The 21,705-nt window shown below is 41.3% G+C and overlaps 1 protein-coding gene across 2 annotated transcripts; it reads left to right on the top strand.

Annotated features, from left to right (window-relative positions):
• The first annotated feature begins 53 nt into the window (after positions 1 to 53).
• Positions 54 to 2,587, top strand: LOC125512871 (GDSL esterase/lipase At5g55050). Of its 2 annotated transcripts, none has more exons than XM_087531255.1 (5): positions 54 to 746; positions 825 to 988; positions 1,392 to 1,628; positions 1,741 to 1,978; positions 2,111 to 2,587. In XM_087531255.1, exons 1-5 carry the CDS (start codon positions 473 to 475, stop codon positions 2,371 to 2,373), a joined length of 1,176 nt encoding a protein of 391 aa, XP_087387381.1. In that variant the 5' UTR covers positions 54 to 472; the 3' UTR covers positions 2,374 to 2,587. The 2 variants fall into 2 exon arrangements, with proteins under 2 accessions (XP_087387381.1, XP_048533899.1); XM_048677942.2 differs by having other exon boundaries at positions 1,741 to 1,990; positions 2,121 to 2,585.
• Positions 2,588 to 21,705: the final 19,118 nt, after the last annotated feature.

Genomic DNA, 21,705 nt, shown 5'->3' with positions numbered 1-21,705 from the left:
TTTGAGAAAACAATCGGTTTTACTCCCTCCGTATATATCACTCTGCATCAAATGAATTCCCATGTTGAGATGGAGGAAGTAGTTCTGATTTGGCTGACAGATTGCGTTTTGAGTGTGCTCTGTATATACCACTGCATCAATGAATTCCCATGCTGATACTATTTGGGAGGACTTTTTAAATTCGAATTACTGATGTGCTGTGCAAATTGATTTGTTTCAGTACCATGTGATAATTGTGGCAGCTAGAACCTAGACAATTGTGGCTTCTTTTCTCTTCAGCCTTGTGGTAGTTATCTTGGTACAATTTTAATGGAGCAAGTAACTGTAATTGGAGAAGGTGCAGCACGGTGCACTGAGCTTAGCTGGAGCATGCTGCCAGGGTTCATTTCATTCTTCCAGCAGAATATAAATTGGCCAGACTTGCTAGCAAAGCATCAGAAGTTGTTTCTTTGTGTGGTGACTGGAGTCGGCCATGGCCGCGCTGCGACAAGCTTCAACGGCACTCCGGTTGCTGTTCGTGGCTGCGGTGCTCCGGTTGCTGTTCGTGCCCGTGGTGAGCAGCACCGTCGCCTCCATGGTGGTTCCGGCGATCTTTGTGTTCGGCGACTCTACTGCTGATGTGGGGAACAACAACTACTTGCCGGGGACCAGCGCCAGGGCTGATTTTCCTCACAATGGCGTCGACTTCCCCGGCGGTGAACCGACGGGCAGGTTTAGCAACGGCTTCATTGGCGCCGATTTCTTGGGTGAGCAAGCCAATTGATCACATGCTTTTGAATGAATGGCGGCTCGGTTGTCTGTCTGATCAGTTGTGAAATTTGCAGCTGTCCACATGGGCTTCAGCGGGAGCCCGCCGCCGTACCTCTCTCTCATCGCCGGCAGTGGCGAGGCATTGGGCAACACGACGACGAAGAAGCCGGTAGCCGCTTCTGCCTCCATGAGAGGAGCCAGTTTTGCCTCTGGAGGCTCCGGTGTTCTTGACTCCACGGTACGTCCAAGCCACATGTGCTGTAAACATTTCTGACTCTGTTTTTCCAATTTATCAGACATATATGTGGTTTAGTAGAAACATGTCGTCATTTATTTTTTGTGCGGACATAAATTTCGACTGAATTGGTTACAAACCCCAAGTACATTTGAAATTTTGTTCTATATTTTACTGTTCACTGGAAGAATTTAGGTGGAGCAGATGATTCGTTACTACCTAAAGTTGAGAAAATTCTTCAATTGTTCAATCAAAGCAACAACTTTCTCCTGTACTCCATCTCTCTTTAATGTCATGAACCACACACAATTTAAAATCTGGCCAGAATTAAAAATCAGCAAGTACAATTGACATCCTCAGCTAGTGCCAGCAACATTTGACAACCAGATGATGATCATATTACCAGGGAGACACGATCAACATGACGAAGCAGATCGAGTACTTCTCGGATCTCAAAGACCAGATGCTGTCAGCCAGACTGGGTGCCTTCGGTGCGTCGGCCTTCCTGTCCAAGTCCATCTTCCTCATCAGCGCGGGCTCGAACGACGCCATCGACTTCTTCTCGCAGGACACGTCGCCGGACTCCACCGCGCTCCAGCAGTTCCGGGAAGCCGTGGTCTCCACATACGACAGCCATGTCAAAGTAAGAGACCTGACCAGTGATGATCATTTCCATTCCATCAGGCTTCAACTCAGCCAAACTCACTGTGTTATATTCAACTCTGAATCAAATCAACTGCATGGTTGTGCTGCAGACGCTGTACAACCTGGGGGCGAGGAAGTTCGCGGTGATCGACGTGGCGCCGATCGGGTGCTGCCCGTACTGGAGGAGCCGGAACCCGGCCGGGGAATGCCTCGAGCCGCTCAACCGGCTAGCGAAGAGCCTCAACGACGGGATCCGGGACCTGCTCGCCGGCCTCGTCTCCGAGATGCAGGGCATGGAGTACGCCATTGGCAGCGCCTACGAGCTCGTCTCCAGCATCGTCGAAGACCCACAGTCTGCTGGTAATAATAAATCGCAGCATTCTAAGATCAAGCTAATACCAAGTACAGTACATCTAGAGTCTGCGGCAACGTACGTGCATCGCTCATGCTTGCACCAAGAATGTAATGTGGCTCGCTTTGCTGTGTGCAGGGCTGACGGAGTTGAGGAGCGCGTGCTGTGGAGGCGGCGGCAGGTTCAACGCCAACGGAGGGTGCACCCCCAGCGCCGGCTACTGCGGCGACCGCGGCAGGTTCCTCTTCTGGGACTTCCTGCACCCTACGCAGGCCACCTCCAGGCTCGCCGGCCGAGCGTTCTTCGACGGGCCGGAGCGATTCGTCGGCCCGATCACCTTCAGGCAGCTGGCCGAGGCGTAGGGTCGTCTTTGTATCATTCCACGACATGAGAGAGAATCAAATGTGGTTTTGTGTTTTTGGGGCCGGTCCAAGTCAAAATCCTGGTCTTAGGTCTTTCAAAAAAAAAAATCCTGGTCTTTGCCTTTCGTGACAGTTTAACAACTGGCGCCAATTGTCCAAATTGGGGGTTGATTAATGATTAATGTGCTATATATGCATACAATTGGGGCAGACACACTATTTACTCGTCGATCGAATTCTCGTGCACACTGACCTGGTATTGGAGACCACCTAAATTATCCAAAATCTCTTCAATTTATGAGCTGAGGGAGTATTATAAGTAGACAACGCTCAACAAGCTAAATGAAAAATATGCAATCAATTTCATGAAAAATAAAACACCGGGCCATTAATTTGGTGGACCAAACCCCTAACAATTGTGATTCTTATGTTTATGTTCCAAGCATTGTTCTGGCTGGTTCCCTAAAAGTTTCATTTTGAATATCAGCAAGTCTGTTGCAGCCCCAACCCAAAAGTCTAGTTCCTTTTACTATCTTTGTTATATATACTAGTACATATGCCCGTGCGTTGCAACGGAAGAAAAAAGTAGTATGTGTTTAAAGTTTGTGAAAATTATATGTGCAAGCAAAACCCCGTGTACATGTGTAAAAGGAACATTTAGCTTCTTGGTTTTGCCGGATGTGAAGTAATCAATCCGTTATTTTCCCACTCATTAATCGAGGACATTTACGAGTTTTGTTACATCATTGTATGCCATAGAAGGCCAATAAATTATTTAATCTACTTTTTCTTTCAATCGAGGAGACTTTTAAGGTATGAAGTTTCTGAATATTGTAGGAAACATGAACCATTTTTAAATCCTAACGTTTTTTAAAAATTATGTACACTTCAAAAAATGAGAACAAAATTTGAAACAGGAACATATTTCAAAATTTACAAACATTTGAACATAACAAAAATTCACAAACTTTTTTGAAAACACCAACCTTTTTTATAAAAACATGAACATTATTTGAATTTGTGAGCATGTTCTTAGAATGGAAACATGTGTTGAAATTTCATAAGATTTCTCGAAAATGTGTATCTTTTATATGCGAACATTATTTTGAATCGTGAAAATTTCACTAAAACAAGAATATTTTTCAAATTTGGAGCATTTCTTAAAATGGCATTTTATTTTTATAAATATCTAACAATTTTAAAAAATGATAAAAGTTTTTTTAAAAATGGGAAACTTTTTTCAAGTTCCGAATATTTTTCAAAATATTACCAAAATTTTGGAATTCAGGTGATTTTCTAAAATTTTATTTTTTAAATTTCTGAATGTTGTTTTAGAATTTTTTAAATTATGAAATAAATTCTGTAATAAAATAAATTTGGAAGGGAAAAAAGGGGGACGAGAATAAAAATAGTAGTAAAACAAAAAAACAAAGGAAAATAAGCCAGCGCATTATTGGTTGTCCTGTGCGAAGCTCCGACTATTTGTCGCCCTATACGGAAAATAGTATTTTCCAAGTTGCGTGGGCAGAAAAAAAGTGGGCTAGCTTCGCTGGGCCACAGCATCCGGGCCACGTACGAAATTCTGGAAAAAGGCCATTTTTTCTAGCAGACGAAAGTATAAGAATTTAGTACCACCTCGGATAGATTTTTTTCCGGCAGTGAATGGTTGAAAAAATTGGCGAAAGACACCTTGCTTTATTTGTAGGTATAGGTATAGATTCGGTGAGTTAATGTGTGGATTTCCTTTTTCTTTTATACATGCCATCAAATATTACAACAAATTAAAATCTATGAATATTTTCAGAAAATCATTTGAGGTTTCTTTATATTTTCTTGACGTTCTTTTCCTTTTCTCTTCTAAAGGTTTCCAAAAATCCCATGCCTTTCCTACTTCATGTTTGGACTCGAAACTTTGCCACAAATCCTTTTTGCTTTTATCAAAGCTCCACCAAAAATTCCAACATTTTTTGGGAAATTCTAATAGCTAGTCCTAGTTCAAACCCATTTGAATTAAATTAAAATGAGTTTCAATTCAAACTCTCCCACCATGCCCAAATTCAATTTTCCTGGAGTAAGCACATTTTAACCAGTCCAGGGGAATTTTCTTCACATTTAATCTCCAGTAATAACTCGCTGTGCTTTTGTAAAAAGGTTTTTTGCATTTTAAATAAAAAGGCAGAAAAGTAAATCAGATAGAGAGAAGCCCAAGCCAACCAGTCGCAGTTGCCCATCAAACTAAAGCCAGCCTAGTACGACCACAGGACCCAGTCGGCTTAAGTGCCTATCTTGGCCCACCAACCCACCTATCTATCTCTACTTTTATAAAAAATCGAGTTGGTGATAATGGTGTGCCTACCATCTTGTAATATAGACCGCCGATCTACATCTGACAGATAAAAAGCAAACTATGATAATTTTACAAAAAAACCACACCTCTCTCCACATTTACAGATAAGGTCTTGCCTCGTTCATCCTTATCTCCCACAACCTCATTGCTGAGCAATTAAAAAAGAAAGTCTCTGGAACAATCTGGCATGGTGGCCGCTGCCGGCGCCGTCCATCTCCATGCCTCCGCCTAGTCCGACCACCAGTCACCACCACGCCCACTCCTCCTCACCTTATCTCTCATCTTTCTCGAGATATCATTTTTTCGATGAAATTCTCGAGATACCATTTTTCCGATAAAATTCTTGAGATATCATTAGTTCTCACACATGGGATTACTCTTGCATGAGTCAATCACAACAGGTGTTTTGTAAAAAAAATGCATCTTGATGTTCCGTGCAATGCACGGGCATCTTGCTAGTCATTTTGAAAACTCTAGGCAAGCTTGGCAAAAATGTGTGGCAAAGTATGGCAATGCAACGCTTAGACCCAAACAGGATAAGTACGTACGTACTAGGAGTACTAGTGTTAAAAAAGAAAGGCGGGGTTTTCCTTCGCGGGATTAATCGGTACAAATCCTCATTTGACGTGTTAATTAATGCGTATTTTTTCTCCAAAACCCAAAGAGCTAACTATCTCACTCCTCATCGCTTGATTAATGCAGCGCCATGCAAACAAACCTTCTCACTTTCGCATGCATGCAAGGATATATTAATGTCCTTGGTTGCTAGTTTGCTAAAAAAAACCACCTATCTAAACCTATCCCAACCCATCCGCGAGAACTATGTCTCGCATATAGTGAGACTGTAGCTTCTCTGCGGCGTGTGTCTACAGTAATAGGCTGGCCCACTAGCGTAGTTAAAAGGGGTTTGACAACTTCTCTCCTAGTTCCTTTGTAGCGTTGGTAGTCACTTGAAACCACTAATTGGGGAGTACTACTTCAAAAGATCACTTACACCTCCTCTGGTTGTGATAAGTGGTGTGCACTGCATCACTTGTCACAACCTGAGAGTTTTTTCTTTTTTCATAGATCATTTATTCAAAATATTTATCTCTTAAACCGCGCGTCCAAATCTCGAACCGTTCTCACCCTTGGATTCCTCACGTCGTTGAAATAACATGCGGTGCCCTCATGTTTGGTTTTGATAATTGATGACAATCTCTATGGACTAATGATTGTCTTGAGTTATATTTGAAGGATTTGTCCATAGATTTTTCTTGAAGTCCATTTATTGGTTTCAAGGAGTTTATGAGTTGACCATGGTGCTTTTAAGGAATTATCCAAAGATTGGTCATGTGAGTGTTGAGCTTATTGCAAGCATGTCTTGAAGAAGAAGATTGCATGAACATTCATATTTACCTTCAAGACATCATCTTAATGGAGAAAGTTTGAAAGATTCAAGGTTGATCAAGACTATGTACAAAGAGTGATTCAAGTGATCCCATGGTATGGTAAGCATTATCCATTATGCTTTGTGTACTAACCCGCGGTCTATGTGAGAGTTCTTTGTGGGGTTAGGTTGCGGTGTGCAAGTTCAAGTGGAGCATCATGAAGAGATCAAATGCTTGAAGCTTGCCGTCCATTATGGTGACAATGGACTTGTGAAGATGTGCGGAAGAGTGGCTCACCCATAGTGGAGTAGGGGGGGGCAATCAACTGGTCTTCATCGAGCCAACGCAATCAAGAAAGGTGGTCCAACTTGAGGGAGTCAAGACCGTCATCATCTAGCTCAAGTGGACCATGTGCAAGGCAAAGGTTTTCCCTTGATAGGTTTTCTATTTTACCGATCTCATGGTGGTAGTTGGGAGACCGGGTTATAGGATCAATTGCCGTACTATCAAGGGGGGCTCTCGATGAGTAGCCTGATCGTATCTTTCGTAGAGAGCTCAAACCATTGCATCCTTGCATCATCTTTATTGGTTCTTGTTTGGTTCTTCTCTTTGTGAGTTTTGGAGCTTATGGTCATCTTGATGACAAGCTCGAGTTCATCGAAAACGGAGTTCACTCGCATCTTCTATGATGTTTTCGACGTTGGAGGTTATGTCGGTTCTTCTCTATTGGAGGTTTCACTCCTCTATTTGTTAGGCATACCTCCCCTGCCTCTTCTTACTATATCCAACAAGCTTGAGCTTGCTCGATTCAGAGCTCATTTGCAGAAGTTATGGCAGTTCTGGTTTTCCTTGGAGTATACTTGTTTTCATGGAAGTGGCATATGTTTGGTGCCAGCGGTAGTACCGCGGGGCCAGAGCGGCAGTACAACGTATCGCCACAAGCGGTAGTACCGCTGTCTCACAACGGTAGTACCGCCCATGGCCATAAGCGGTAGTACGGCTCTGGTTCCGCGCTGGTACCGCCTCGACTCGAGACATGGTTTTCTCGTGTCGGGTTCAGCGGCAGTAGTAGCGGCAGTAGGAGCGGTTGTGCCGCTCGTGTGTGGTAGTACCGCTGGGCCAAGCGGCAGTACCACCGCTGCCAACAGTAGTACCGCTGGCCCCAGCGGTAGTGCCGCTCATACGGCTCTGCCTCGCCCTCTGCTTTGCTCCGCTCTCTGTGTTCTACTGCCTGGGCAGTAGTACCGCTCCCCTGAGCGGTAGTACCGCTCGTGTGCGGACTGAGCACATAACGGTTGGATTCGGGAGCTCCTATAAAAGGGGGTCTTCTTCCCCATTGAGCCTTATCCCTTTAGCTCGTGTTCTTCCCCCATTGTTGACCTTCTTCGAGCTTGCTAACTCTCAATCCCTCCATGGATTATTGCTAGTTTTTGAGGGAAAAGAGAGAGGAGATCTAGATCCACATTTCCACCAATCACTTTCTCCTATATGTGAGGGGAACCCCTTGGATCTAGATCTTGGAGTTCTTGGTGTTCTCCTTGTTGTTCTTCCTCTCACCTTCCTCCCTAGCTAGCATTAGTTGCTTTGGTGGGATTTGAGAGAGAAGGACTTGGGCACTCCGTGTCCTTGCCATTGCATTTGTGCATCGGTTTGAGTTCTCCACAGTGGTACGTGGAAGTTACAAGTTGAGAAGCTTATTACTCTTGGGTGCTTGATACCCTTGAGCTTGTTCCTCTTGGGTGCTTGGTACCCTTGAGATTGTTCCTCTTGGGTGCTTGGGCGCCCTAGACGGTTGGTGATGTTAGGAGCTCAATCATTGTGGTGCAAAGCTCCGGGCAAGCGTCGGGGTCTCCAATTAGGTTGTGGAGATCGCCCCGAGCAATTTGATGGGTACCAGTGACCACCCCCAAGGGTTACCAAAGTGTACGGGTTCGGTGACTGCCCCCAAGGGTTGCCATTTGTATGGGTTCGGTGACCGCCCTCAAGGGTCCCTTAGTGGAATCACGGCATCTTGCATTGTGCGAGGGCGTGAGGAGATTACGGTGGCCCTAGTGGCTTCTGGGGGAGCATTGTGCCTCCACACCGCTCCAAACGGAGATTAGCATCCGCAAGGGTGTGAACTTCGGGATACATCGTCGTCTCAGCGTGCCTCGGTTATCTCTTACCCGAGCCCTTTACTTATGCACTTTACTTTGTGATAGCCATATTGTTTCTTGTCTTATATCTTGCTATCACCTATTAGTTTATCTTGCTTAGCTTAAGTTGTTGGTGTACATAGGTGAGCCTAGTTGTTTTAGGTTTTGTGCTTGACAAATTAACCGCTAGGTTTATTTCGCATTTGTTCAAGCCTAGACCGGAATTATTTTAAAGCGTCTATTCACCCTCCTCTAGGCGACATCCACGATCTTTCAGTCGTGATCTTCAACTAGATCCCATGTTGATAGGTTTTGAGGAACTTTTTTTCATGGAAAAACCGGACAAAAAAATTGGACGAAAAAATCAAACCGGGAGCATGTTTTTTCCTTTTCCAAAAGCTGTTACCGTGAGGCACGGCCATGCCTCTCACGGAAAAAAAATAGAAAACATGTATTTTTTCCAAGAGGCACGATCGTGCCTCTCACGGAAGCAAAATCGTGCCTCTCGCGGAACCTGCTACCTCTTGAGCACTGTGTTGGTTTTCCCTTGAAGAGGAAAGGGTGATGCAGTAAAGTAGCGTAAGTATTTCACTCAGTTTTTGAGAACCAAGGTATCAATCTAGTAGGAGATCACGCTCAAGTCCCACGCACCTACACAAACAAATAAGAACCTCGCAACCAACGCGATAAAGGGGTTGTCAATCCCTTCACGGTCACTTACGAGAGTGAGATCTGATAGATATGATAAGATAATATTTTTTGGTATTTTTATGATAAAGAGAAATAAAGATGCAAAGTAAAATAAACGGCAATAGAAATAGCTAAGTGTTGGAAGATTAATACGATGGAGGATAGACCCGGGGGCCATAGGTTTCACTAGTGGCTTCTCTCAAGAGCATAAGTATTACGGTGGGTAAACGAATTACTGTCGAGCAATTGATAGAATTGAGCATAGTTATGAGAATATCTAGGTATGATCATGTATATAGACATCACGTCCGTGACAAGTAGACCGAAACGATTCTGCATCTACTACTATTACTCCACACATCGATCGCTATCCAGCATGCATCTAGAGTATTAAGTTCATAAGAACAGAGTAATGCTTTAAGTAAGATGACATGATGTAGAGGGATAAACTCATGCAATATGATATAAACCCCATCTTTTTATCCTCGATGGCAATAATACAATACGTGTCGTTTCCCCTACTTTCACTGGGATCGAGCACCGCAAGATTGAACCCAAAGCTAAGCACTTCTCCCATTGCAGGAAAGATCAATCTAGTAGGCCAAACCAAACTGATAATTCTAAGAGACTTGCAAAGATAAACCAATCATACATAAAAGAATTCAGAGAAGAATCAAATATTGTTCATAGATAAACTTGATCATAAACCCACAATTCATCGGATCTCGACAAACACACCGCAAAAGAAGATTACATCGAATAGATCTCCAAGAAGATCGAGGAGAACTTTGTATTGAGATCCAAAGAGAGAGAAGAAGCCACCTAGATAATAACTATGGACCCGAAGGTCTGAAGTAAACTACTCACACATCACCGGAGAGGCCATGGAGTTGATGTAGAGGCCCTCCGTGATCGATGCCCCCTCCGGTGGAGCTCCGGAAAAGGCCCAGAGATGGGATCTCTCGAGTACAGAAGGTTGTGGCGGTGGAATTAGGTTTTCGTGGTGCTCCTAGATGTGGGGGGGGTACGTGGATATATATAGGAGGAAGAAGCACGTCGGTGGAGCAACGAGGGGCTCACGAGGGTGGAGGGCGCGCCCAGGGGGGTAGGCGCGCCCCCTGCCTCGTGGCCTCCTAGATTGTTTCTTGACTACCACTCCAAGTCTCCCAGATCATGTTTGTTGAGAAAATCACGTTCCCGAAGGTTTCATTCCGTTTGGACTCCGTTTGATATTCCTTTTCGGTGAAACTCTAAAATAGGCAAAAAAATAGCAATTTGGGTTGGGCCTCCGGTTAATAGGTTAGTCCCAAAAATGATATAAAAGTGAAAAATAAAGCCCATTAACATCCAAAATAGATAATATAATAGCATGGATCAATCAAAAATTATAGATACGTTGGAGACGTATCAAGCATCCCCAAGCTTAATTCCTGCTCATCCTCTAGTAGGTAAATGATAAAAAAGAATTTTTGATGTGGAATGCTTTCTAACATGTCTCTCAATGTAATTTTTCTTTATTGTGGCATGAATGTTCAGATCCGAAAGATTCAAGATAAAATTTTAATATTGATATAAAAATAATAATACTTCAAGCATACTAACTAAGCAATTATGTCTTATCAAAATAACATGGCCAAAGAAAGTTATCCCTACAAAATCATATAGCCTGGCTATGCTCTATCTTCACCACACGAAATATTTAAATCATACACAACTCCGATGACAAGCCAAGCAATTGTTTCATACTTTTGATGTTCTCAAACTTTTTCAATCTTCACGCAATACATGAGCGTTAGCCATGGATATAACACTATATGTGGAATAGAATGGTGGTTGTGGAGAAGACAAAAAAAGAGAAGACAGTCTCACATCAACTAGGCGTATCAACGGGCTATGGAGATGCCCATTAATAGATATCAATGTGAGTGAGTAGGGATTGCCATGCAACGGATGCACTAGAGCTATAAGTATATGAAAGCTCAACAAAAGAAACTAAGTGGGTGTGCATCCAACTTGCTTGCTCATGAAGACCTAGGGCATTTTGAGGAAGCCCATCATTGGAATATACAAGCCAAGTTCTATAATAAAAAATTCCCACTAGTAAGTGATATCATAGGAGACTCTCTATCATGAAGATCATGGTGCTACTTTCAAGCACAAGTGTGGAAAAAGGATAGTAACATTGTCCCTTCTCTCTTTTTCTCTCATTTTTTTCTTTGGGCCTTTTTTTTCTTTTTGGCCTCTTTTCTCTCTCTTTTTTTTATTTTCGTCCGGAGTCTCATCCCGACTTGTGGGGGAATCATAGTCTCCATCATCCTTTCCTCACTTGGGACAATGCTCTAATAATGATGATCACCAACTTTATTTACTTACAACTCAAAAATTACAACTCGATACTTAGAACAAAATGTGACTCTATGTGAATGCCTCCGGCGGTGTACCGGGATGTGCAATGATGCAGGAGTGACATGTATGAAAATTATGAACGGTGGCTTGATACATCCATTTTGCATCATGCTTTTATATCGATATTTATTGCATTATGGGCTGTTATTACACATTATGTCACAATACTTATGCCTATTCTCTCTTATTTTACAAGGTTTACATAAAGAGGGAGAATGCCGGCAGCTGGGATTCTGGGCTGGAAAAGGAGCAAATATTAGAGACCTATTCTGCACAGCTCCAAAAGTCCTGAAACTTCATGGAAGTCATTTTCAAAATATATAAAAAATACTGAGCACAAGAAGATCACTAGGGGGGCCACACCCTACCCACGAGGGTGGGGGGCGCGCCCCCTACCTCGTGGGCCCCCTGGTGGCCCTCCGATGGCCATCTTCTGCTTATGGAGTCTTTCGATGAGGAAAAAATCATAAGCCATATTTCCATATGAGACTCCGCCGCCACGAGGCGGAACCTTGGCAGAACCAATCTAGGCCTCCGGCGGAGCTGTTCTGCCGGGGAAAACTTCCCTTCGGGAGGGGGAAATCATCGCCATCGTCATCACCAACGCTCCTCTCATAGGGAGAGGGCAATCTCCATCAACATCTTCACCAGCACCATCTCCTCTCAAAACCCTAGTTCATCTCTTGTATCCAATTCTTGTCTCCAAGTCCGGGATTGGTACCTGTGGGTTGCTAGTAGTGTTAATTACTCCTTGTAGTTGATGCTAGTTGGTTTATTTGGTGGAAGATCATATGTTAAGATCCTATATGCATATTAATACCCCTCTGATTATGAAAATGAATATGCTTTGTGAGTAGTTACGTTTGTTCCTGAGGACATGGGAGAAGTCTTGCTATTAGTAGTCATGTGAATTTGGTATTCGTTCGATATGTTGATGAGATGTATGGTGTCTCTCCTCTAGGGGTGTTATGTGAACATCGACTACATGACATTTCACCATTATTTGTGCCTATAGGAAGGCATTGGGAAGTAATAAGTAGATGATGGGTTGCTAGAGTGACAGAAGCTTAAACCCTAGTTTATGCGTTGCTTCATAAGGGGCTGATTTGGATCCATATGTTTCATGCTATGGTTAGGTTTACCTTAATACTTTTGTTGTAGTTGCAGATGCTTGCAATGGAGGTTAATCATAAGGGGGATGCTTGTCCAAGTAAGGACAACACCCAAGCACCTGTCCACCCACATACCAAATTATCAAAGTACCGAACGCGAATCATATGAACGTGATGAAAACTAGCTTGACGATATTCCCATGTGTCCTTGGGAGCGCTTTACATCATATAAGAGTTTGTCCAGGTTTGTCCTTTGCTACAAAAAGGATTGGGACACCTTGATGCACTTTATTTACTTTTGTTACTTGTTGCTCGTTACAAATTATCCTATCACAAAACTATCTGTTACCTATTATTTTAGTGCTTGCAGAGAATACCTTGCTGAAAACCGCTTATCATTTCCTTCTGCTCCTCGTTGGGTTCGACACTCTTACTTATCGAAAGGACTACAGTAGATCCCCTATACTTGTGGTTCATCAAGATTCTTTTCTGGCGTCGTTGCCGTGGAGTGAAGCGCCTTTGGTAGGTGGAATTTGGTAAGGAAAAATTTATATAGTGTGCTGAAATTTACTATCACTTGTTACTATGGAAAGTAATCCTCTCAGGGGCTTGTTCGGGGTATCTTCACCCCGACCAGAAGAGCAAAGAGTTGCTCCTCAACCTACTGAACTTACTGAAAATGAAAATGTATGCTTTGAAATTCCTTCGGGTATGATAGAAAAACTGCTAGCTAAACCTTTTGCAGGAGATGGAACATTACATCCCGATGAGCACCTAATATATGTGGATGAAGTTTGTGGATTATTTAAGCTTGCAGGTGTACCCGGAGATGTTGTTAAGAAGAAGGTCTTCCCTTTATCTTTGAAGGGAGATGCATTGACATGGTATAGGCTATGTGATGATACGGGGTCATGGAACTACAAACGATTGAAATTGGAATTTCATCAGAAGTTTTATCCTATGCATCTTGTTCATCGTGATTGGAATTATATATATATAATTTCTGGCCTCGCAAAGGAGAAAGCATCACTCAAGCTTGGGGGAGGCTTAAATCAATGTTATATTCATGCCCCAATCATGAGCTCTCAAGAGAAATGATTATTCAAAATTTATATGCTCGGCTTTCTGATAACAATCGCACCATGCTCGATACTTCTTGTGCTGGCTCTTTTATGATGAAGACTATTGAATTCAAATGGGATTTATTGGAAAGAATTAAACGCAACTCTAAATATTGGGACCTCGATGAAGGTAAGGAGTCAGGTATGACACCTAAATTTGATTGTGTTAAATCTTTTATGGATACCGATGTTTTCCGTAAATTTAGCACTAAATATGGACTTGACTCTGAGATAGTACCTTCTTTCTGTGAATCTTTTGCTACTCATGTTGATCTCCCTAGGGAGAAGTGGTTTAAATATCATCCTACCATATAAGTAAAAGTAGCTGCACCTATTAAAGTTGAAGTAAAGAATGTCACCTATAATGATCCTATTGTTCCTACTACTTATGTTGAGAAACCACCTTTTCCTGTTAGGATAAAAGATCATGCTAAAGCTTCAACTGTGGTTCGTAAAAGCAATATTAGAACCTATACACCTCCTGAGCAAATTAAATTTGAACCTAATATTGCTATTGTTAAAGATCTCTTGTCTGATAATATTGATGGGCATGTTATTCATTTCCGTGATGAAACTGCTAGAATCGCTAAACCTTGTGCTAAAGATAAACCTAGATCTTTGGTAGGCATGCCTGTTATTTCTGTTAAAATAGGAGATTATTGTTATCATGGCTTATGTGATATGGGTGCCAGTGCTAGTGCTATACCTCATGACTTATACAAAGAAATTATGCATGATATTGCACTTGCTGAGATAGAAGATATTGATGTCACAATTAAACTTGCCAATAGAGATGCTATTTCACCAATTGGAATTGTTAGAGATGTTGAAGTCTTGTGTGGGAAAACTAAATATCCTGCCGATTTTCTAGTTCTTGGTTCCCCACAAGATTGCTTTTGTCCCATTATATTTGGTAGACCCTTCTTGAACACTGTTAGTGCTAAGATAGATTGCAAAAAGGATGTTGTTACTATTGGTTTAGGTGATATGTCTCATGAATTTAATTTCTCTTAATTTCGTAGACAACACCGTGAAGAGGAATTGCCTAGTAAAGATGAAATTATTGGTCTTGCTTCTATTGCCGTACCTCCTAGTGATCCTTTAGAACAATATTTGCTAGACCATGAAAATGATATGTTTATGAATGAAAGAAGGGAAATAGATGAAGTATTCTTTAAACAGGAACCCATCCTGAAACACAATTTGCCTGTTGAAATCCTAGGGGATCCTCCTCCACCCAAGGGTGATCCCGTGTTTGAGCTTAAACCGTTACCTAATACTCTTAAATATGCTTATCTTGATGAGAAAAAGATATATCCTGTTATTATTAGTGCTAACCTTTCAGAGCATGAAGAAGAGAGATTAATGAAAACTCTGAAGAAGCACCGTGCTGCTATTGGATATACTCTTGATGATCTTAAGGGCATTAGTCCCACTCTATGTCAACACAAAATAAATTTGGAGGAAGATGCCAAACCAGTTCGTGATCATCAATGATGGCTGAATCCTAAGATGAAGGAAGTGGTAAGAAAGGAAATATTAAAGCTTCTTGAGGGAGGTATAATTTATCCCATTGTTGATAGTCAGCGGGTAAGTCCTGTCCATTGTGTCCCTAAGAAGGGAGGTATTACTGTCGTTCCTAATGATAAAGATGAGTTGATCCCGCAAAGAATTATTACAGGTTATAGGATGGTAATTGATTTCCGCAAATTAAATAAGGCTACTAAAAAAGATCATTACCCCTTACCTTTTATGGATCAAATGCTAGAAAGATTATCCAAACATACACATTTTTGTTTTCTAGATGGTTATTCTGGTTTCTCTCAAATAGCTGTGTCAGCCAATGATCAATCAAAGACTACTTTTACTTGCCCTTTTGGTACTTTTGATTATAGACTTATGCCTTTTGGTTCATGTAATGCACCTGCTACCTTTCAAAGATGCATGATGGCTATATTCTCTGACTTTTGTGAAAAGATTTGTGAGATTTTCATGGACAATTTTTCCGTCTATGGATCCTCTTTTGATGATTGCTTAAGCAACCTTGACAGAGTTTTGTAGAGATGTGAAGAAACTAATCTTGTCTTGAATTGGGAAAAGTGCCACTTTATGGTTAATGAAGGTATTGTCTTGGGGCATAAAGTTTCTGAAAGAGGTATTGAGGTTGATAAAGCCAAGGTTGATGCTATTGAAAAGATGCCATGTCCCAAGGACATCAAAGGTATAAGAAGTTTCCTTGGTCACGCCGGTTTTTATAGGAGGTTCATTAAGGACTTCTCAAAAATTTCTCGGCCTCTGACTAATTTATTACAAAAATATATACCATTTGTTTTTGATGATAATTGTGTAGAAGCATTTGAAATGCTTAAGAAAGCATTGATCTCTGCACCGATTGTTCAGCCACCTGATTGAAATTTACCCTTTGAAATTATGTGTGATGCTAGTGATTATGCTGTAGGTGCTGTTCTAGGGCAAAGAGTTGATAAGAAATTAAATGTTATTCACTATGCTAGTAAAACTCTAGACAATGCTCAGAGAAATTATGCTACTACTGAAAAAGAATTCTTAGCAGTTGTATTTGCTTGTGATAAGTTTAGACCTTATATTGTTGATTCTAAAGTAACTATTCCCATGGATCATGCTGCTATTAAATATCTTATGGAAAAGAAAGATGCTAAACCTAGACTTATTAGATGGGTTGTCTTGCTACAAGAATTTCATTTGCATATTATTGATAGAAAGGGAGCTGAGAACCCCGTTGTAGACTACTTGTCTAGGTTAGAAAATGTTCTTGATGACCCACTACCTATTGATGATAGCTTTCCTGATGAACAATTAAATGTCATAAATGCTTCTCATACTGCTCCATGGTATGTTGATTATGCTAATTACATTTTTGCTAAATTTATACCACCTAGTTTCACATACCAGCAAAAGAAAAAGTTCTTCTATGATTTGAGACATTACTTTTGGGATGACCCACATCTTTATAAAGAAGGAGTAGATGGTGTTATTAGATGTTGTGTACCTGAGCATGAACAGGAACAGATCCTACGCAAGTGTCACTCCGAGGCTTATGGAGGACACCATGCTGGAGATAGAACTGCACACAAGGTATTGCAATCCGGTTTTTATTGGCCTACTCTCTTCAAGGATGCCCGTAAGTTTGTTTTGTCTTGTCATGAATGCCAAAGAATTGGTAATATTAGTAGACGTCAATAAATGCCTATGAATTATTCACTTGTTATTGAACCATTTGATGTTTGGGGATATGATTATATGGGAACTTTTCCTGCCTCTAATGGATATACACATATTTTAGTTGCTGTTGATTATGTTACTAAGTGGGTAGAAGCTATTCCAACTAGTAGTGCTAATCATAACACTTCTATTAAAATGCTTAAAGAAGTTATTTTTCCAAGGTTTGGAGTCCCTAGATATTTAATGACTGATGGTGGTTCACATTTTATTCATGGTGCTTTCCGTAAAATGCTTGCTAAATATGATGTTAATCATAGAATTGCATCTCCTTATTACCCACAGTCTAGTGGTCAAGTAGAATTGAGCAACAGAGAACTCAAATTGATTTTGCAAAAGACTGTTAATAGATCTAGAAAGAATTGGTCCAAGAAACTTGATGATGCATTATGGGCCTATAGAACTGCATATAAAAATCCTATGGGTATGTCTCCGTATAAAATGGTTTATGGAAAAGCATGTCACTTACCTCTCGAACTAGAACATAAGGCTTATTGGGCTATTAAAGAGCTCAATTATGATTTCAAACTTGCCGGTGAGAAGCGGTTATTTGACATTAGCTCACTTGATGAATGGAGAACCCAAGCCTATGAAAATGCCAAGTTGTTTAAAGAAAAAGTCAAAAGATGGCTTGACAAAAGGATACAAAAGCGTGAGTTTAATGTAGGTGACTATGTATTGCTATACAACTCTCGCTTAAGATTTTTTTTGCAAGAAAACTTCTCTCTAAATGGGAAGGTCCTTACGTTATCGAGGAGGTCTATCGTTCCGGTGCCATAAAAATCAACAACTTCGAAGGCACAAATCCGAAGGTGGTGAACGGTCAAAGAATTAAACATTATATCTCAGGTAATCCTATAAATGTTGAAACCAATGTTATTGAAACCGTAACCCCGGAGGAATACATAAGGGACACTTTCCGGAACGTTTCAGACTCCGAAAAGGAATAGGTATGTGGTACGGTAAGTAAACCAACTCCAAAACAATTCTAATGGCAATTTTCTTCCGTTTTGGAATATTTAGAAAAATAGAAAAATAAGAAGCAGTCCGGGAAGGACACGAGGGCCCCACGAGGGTGGAGGGCGCGCCCCCTACCTCGTGGGCACCTCGTGTGCTCTCCGGACTCCGTTTTCTTACACGACACGTATTTTGGTTGGTAAAAATTCATTATATAATCTCCCGAAGGTTTTGACCACCATATCACACAAAAATCTCTTGTTCTTGTTTCGAGCTGTTTTCTGCCAGGGTTGTCAAAGCTAAGCATCATGTCATCTCCCTCCTCCTCCAACAATGAGGGAAACGACGCTTGGCTAATGAAGATAGAGCTGAAGAGAGAAGAACCCATGGAGATCAACAAGGATGAATGGATCAAGAAGGCCACGGAGGACCAAGTTCCGGCAACAGAAGACATCCTTCAACTTGATCACAATCTTCTTACCCCAACTGAGATTGAAGCTTTCAAGATGATTGAGCTAGCTCGTATACAAAACAAGTATCTCACACATGAAAATATTTTGTTGAAGGAGCATATCATCGCACTCAAGGGCATTATCCATAAGTTGGAAGACCTCCTACGCTCAATGTGCGACTACCCATCATCACCACCATCTTCTTCATCAACAAAGGAGACATAATCACATGGGTATGGGCACTCCCCTTGGAAACTCCCAAACTTGGAGAAGTGTCCCGGTATCGTATCACCATCACTTTTATCTTTACTGTTTTCTTAGTTCGATCCTTTTGGTAATATCTTGATCTAGTAGTATAAAGTTTTTAGCATGATCTAGTTGTGAGTTTTGCTTTATGATCCTTCTATGTAATCGAGTCCGTGAGCTATATATAATAAAGATTAGTGTTGAGTCAAGGGCTTGATTGTTTTTCCATGATCTTGAGTGAATAAAAGAAAAGAGAAAGAATAAAAAGAAACAAAGAGATCATATGGACCTTATGGAGAGTAATGAGCTCACATAGAAAAAGTATGATGAATAAAAGTTGTTGAGAGTTGACAACCATGGTTTTGGTCATCGTTGCAATTAATAGGAAGTAATAAATAAAGAGAGGTCTTCACATATAAATATACTATCTTGGACATCTTTTATGATTGTGAGCACTCATTAAAATATGACATGCTAAAGAGTTGACGTTCGACAAGGAAGACAATGTAATGGGTTATGTTTTCTTACATCTGAGATAAATTATATTGTCATGGATCATCCAACATGATTGAGCTTGCCTTTCCCCCTCATGCTAGCCAAATTCATCGCACCAAGTAGAGATACTACTTGTGCTTCCAAACACCCTTAAACCAGTTTTGCCATGAGAGTCCACCGTACCTACCTATGGATTGAGTAAGATCCTCCAAGTAAGTTGTCATCGGTGCAAGCAATAAAAATTGCTCTCTAAATATGTATGACTTATTAGTGTGGGAGAAAATAAACTGTATACAATCGTGTGATATGGAAGAAATAAAAGCGACGGACTGCATAATAAAGGTCCATATCACAAGTGGCAATATAAAGTGACGTTCTTTCGCATTAAGATTTTGTGCATCCAACCATAAAAGCGCATGACAACCTCTGCTTCCCTCTACGAAGGGCCTATCTTTTACTTTTATCTCCTGCCTTACATAAGAGTCATGGTGATCTTCACCCTTCCTTTTTACATTTTATCTTTTGGCAAGCACAACATGTTGGAAAGATCCTGGTATATATGGCTAATTGGATGTGAGTTTTCATGAACTATTATTGTTGGCATTACCCTTGAGGTAAAATGTTGGGAGGCAAAACTATGAGCCCCTATCTTTCTCTGTGTCCGATTAAAACTCCATACCCATAAGTATTGCGTGAGTGTTAGCAATTGTGAAAGACTATATGATAGTTGAGTATGTGGACTTGCTGAAAAGCTCTTATATTGACTCTTTCCTATGTTATGATAAATTGCAATTGCTCCAATGTCTGAGATTATAGTTTGTTAGTTTTCAATGAAGTTTATGATTCATACTTGAAATTGTTATTGAATTGTTACTCTAGCATAAGAGATCATATGACAAGAATTATATAAGTTGCTGTTCTAAGATTGATCATGATGCCCTCATGTCCGTATTATATTTTTATAGACACCTATATCTCTAAACATGTGGACATATATTTCGATTTCGGCTTTCGCTTGAGGACAAGCGAGGTCTAAGATTGGGGGGAGTTGATACGTCCATTTTGCATCATGCTTTTATATCGATATTTATTGCATTATGGGCTATTATTACACATTATGTCACAATACTTATGCCTATTCTCTCTTATTTTACAAGGTTTACATAAAGAGGGAGAATGCCGGTAGCTGGGATTCTAGGCTGGAAAAGGAGCAAATATTAGAGACCTATTCTGCACAGCTCCAAAAGTCCTGAAACTTCACGGAAGTCATTTTCAGAATATATAAAAAATACTGAGCGCAAGAAGTTCACCAGGGGGGCCACACCCTGCCCACGAGGGTGGGGGCACGCCCTACCCCCCTGGGCGCGCCCCTACCTCGTGGCCCCCCTGGTGGCCCTCCGATGGCCATCTTCTGCTATATGGAGTCTTTTGATGAGGAAAAAAAAATCATAAGCCATCTTTCCGGACGAGACTCCGCCGCCACAAGGCGGAACCTTGGCGGAACCAATCTAGGGCTCCGGCGGAGCTGTTCTGCCAAGGAAAACTTCCCTCCGGGAGGGGGAAATCATCGCCATCGTCATCACCAACGCTCCTCTCATCGGGAGAGGGCAATCTCCATCAACATCTTCACCAGCACCATCTCCTCTCAAAACCCTAGTTCATCTCTTGTATCCAATTCTTGTCTCGAAGTCCGGGATTGCTACTCATGGGTTGCTAGTAGTGTTAATTACTCCTTGTAGTTGATGCTAGTTGGTTTATTTGGTGGAAGATCATATGTTCAGATCCTATATGCATATTAATACCCCTCTGATTATGAACATGAATATGCTTTGTGAGTAGTTACGTTTGTTCCTGAGGACATGGGAGAAGTCTTGCTATTAGTAGTCATGTGAATTTGGTATTCGTTCGATATTTTGATGAGATGTATGTTGTCTCTCCTCTAGTGGTGTTATGTGAACGTCGACTACATGACACTTCACCATTATTTGGGCCTAGAGGAATGCATTGGGAAGTAATAAGTAGATGATGGGTTGCTAGAGTGACAGAAGCTTAAACCCTATTTTATGCGTTGCTTCGTAAGGGGCTGATTTGGATCCATATGTTTCATGCTATGGTTAGGTTTACCTTAATACTTTTGTTGTAGTTGCGGATGCTTGCAATGGAGGTTAATCATAAGTGGGATGCTTGTCCAAGTAAGGACAACACCCAAGCACCGGTCCACCCACATACCAAATTATCAAAGTACCGAACGCGAATCATATGAACGTGATGAAAACTAGCTTGACGATATTCCCATGTGTCCTCGGGAGCGCTTTACATCATATAAGAGTTTGTCCAGGCTTGTCCTTTGCTACAAAAAGGATTGGGCCACCTTGCTGCACTTTATTTACTTTTGTTACTTGTTGCTCGTTACAAATTATCCTATCACAAAACTATCTGTTACCTATTATTTCAGTGCTTGCAGAGAATACCTTGCTGAAAACCGCTTATCATTTCCTTCTGCTCCTCGTTGGGTTCGACACTCTTACTTATCGAAAGGACTACGATAGATCCCCTATACTTGTGGGTCATCATGGCTTTGCCACAAATACGATGTCAACTACATGATCATGCAAGCAATATGACAATGATGAAGCGTGTCATAATAATGGAACGATGGAAAGTTGCATGGCACTATATCTCGGAATGGCTATGGAAATGCCATAATAGGTAGGTATGGTGGCTGTTTTGAGCAAGGTATATGGTGGGTTTATGGTACCGGCAAAAGTTGCG

This window comes from Triticum urartu, chromosome 6A, assembly GCF_056163025.1.
Source record: "Triticum urartu cultivar PI428250 chromosome 6A, HENAU_Tu73, whole genome shotgun sequence".
Taxonomy (NCBI): Eukaryota; Viridiplantae; Streptophyta; class Magnoliopsida; order Poales; family Poaceae; genus Triticum; species Triticum urartu.
The sequence above is the reverse complement of the archived record's forward strand: the minus strand, read 5'-3'. Positions and strand labels throughout refer to the sequence as shown.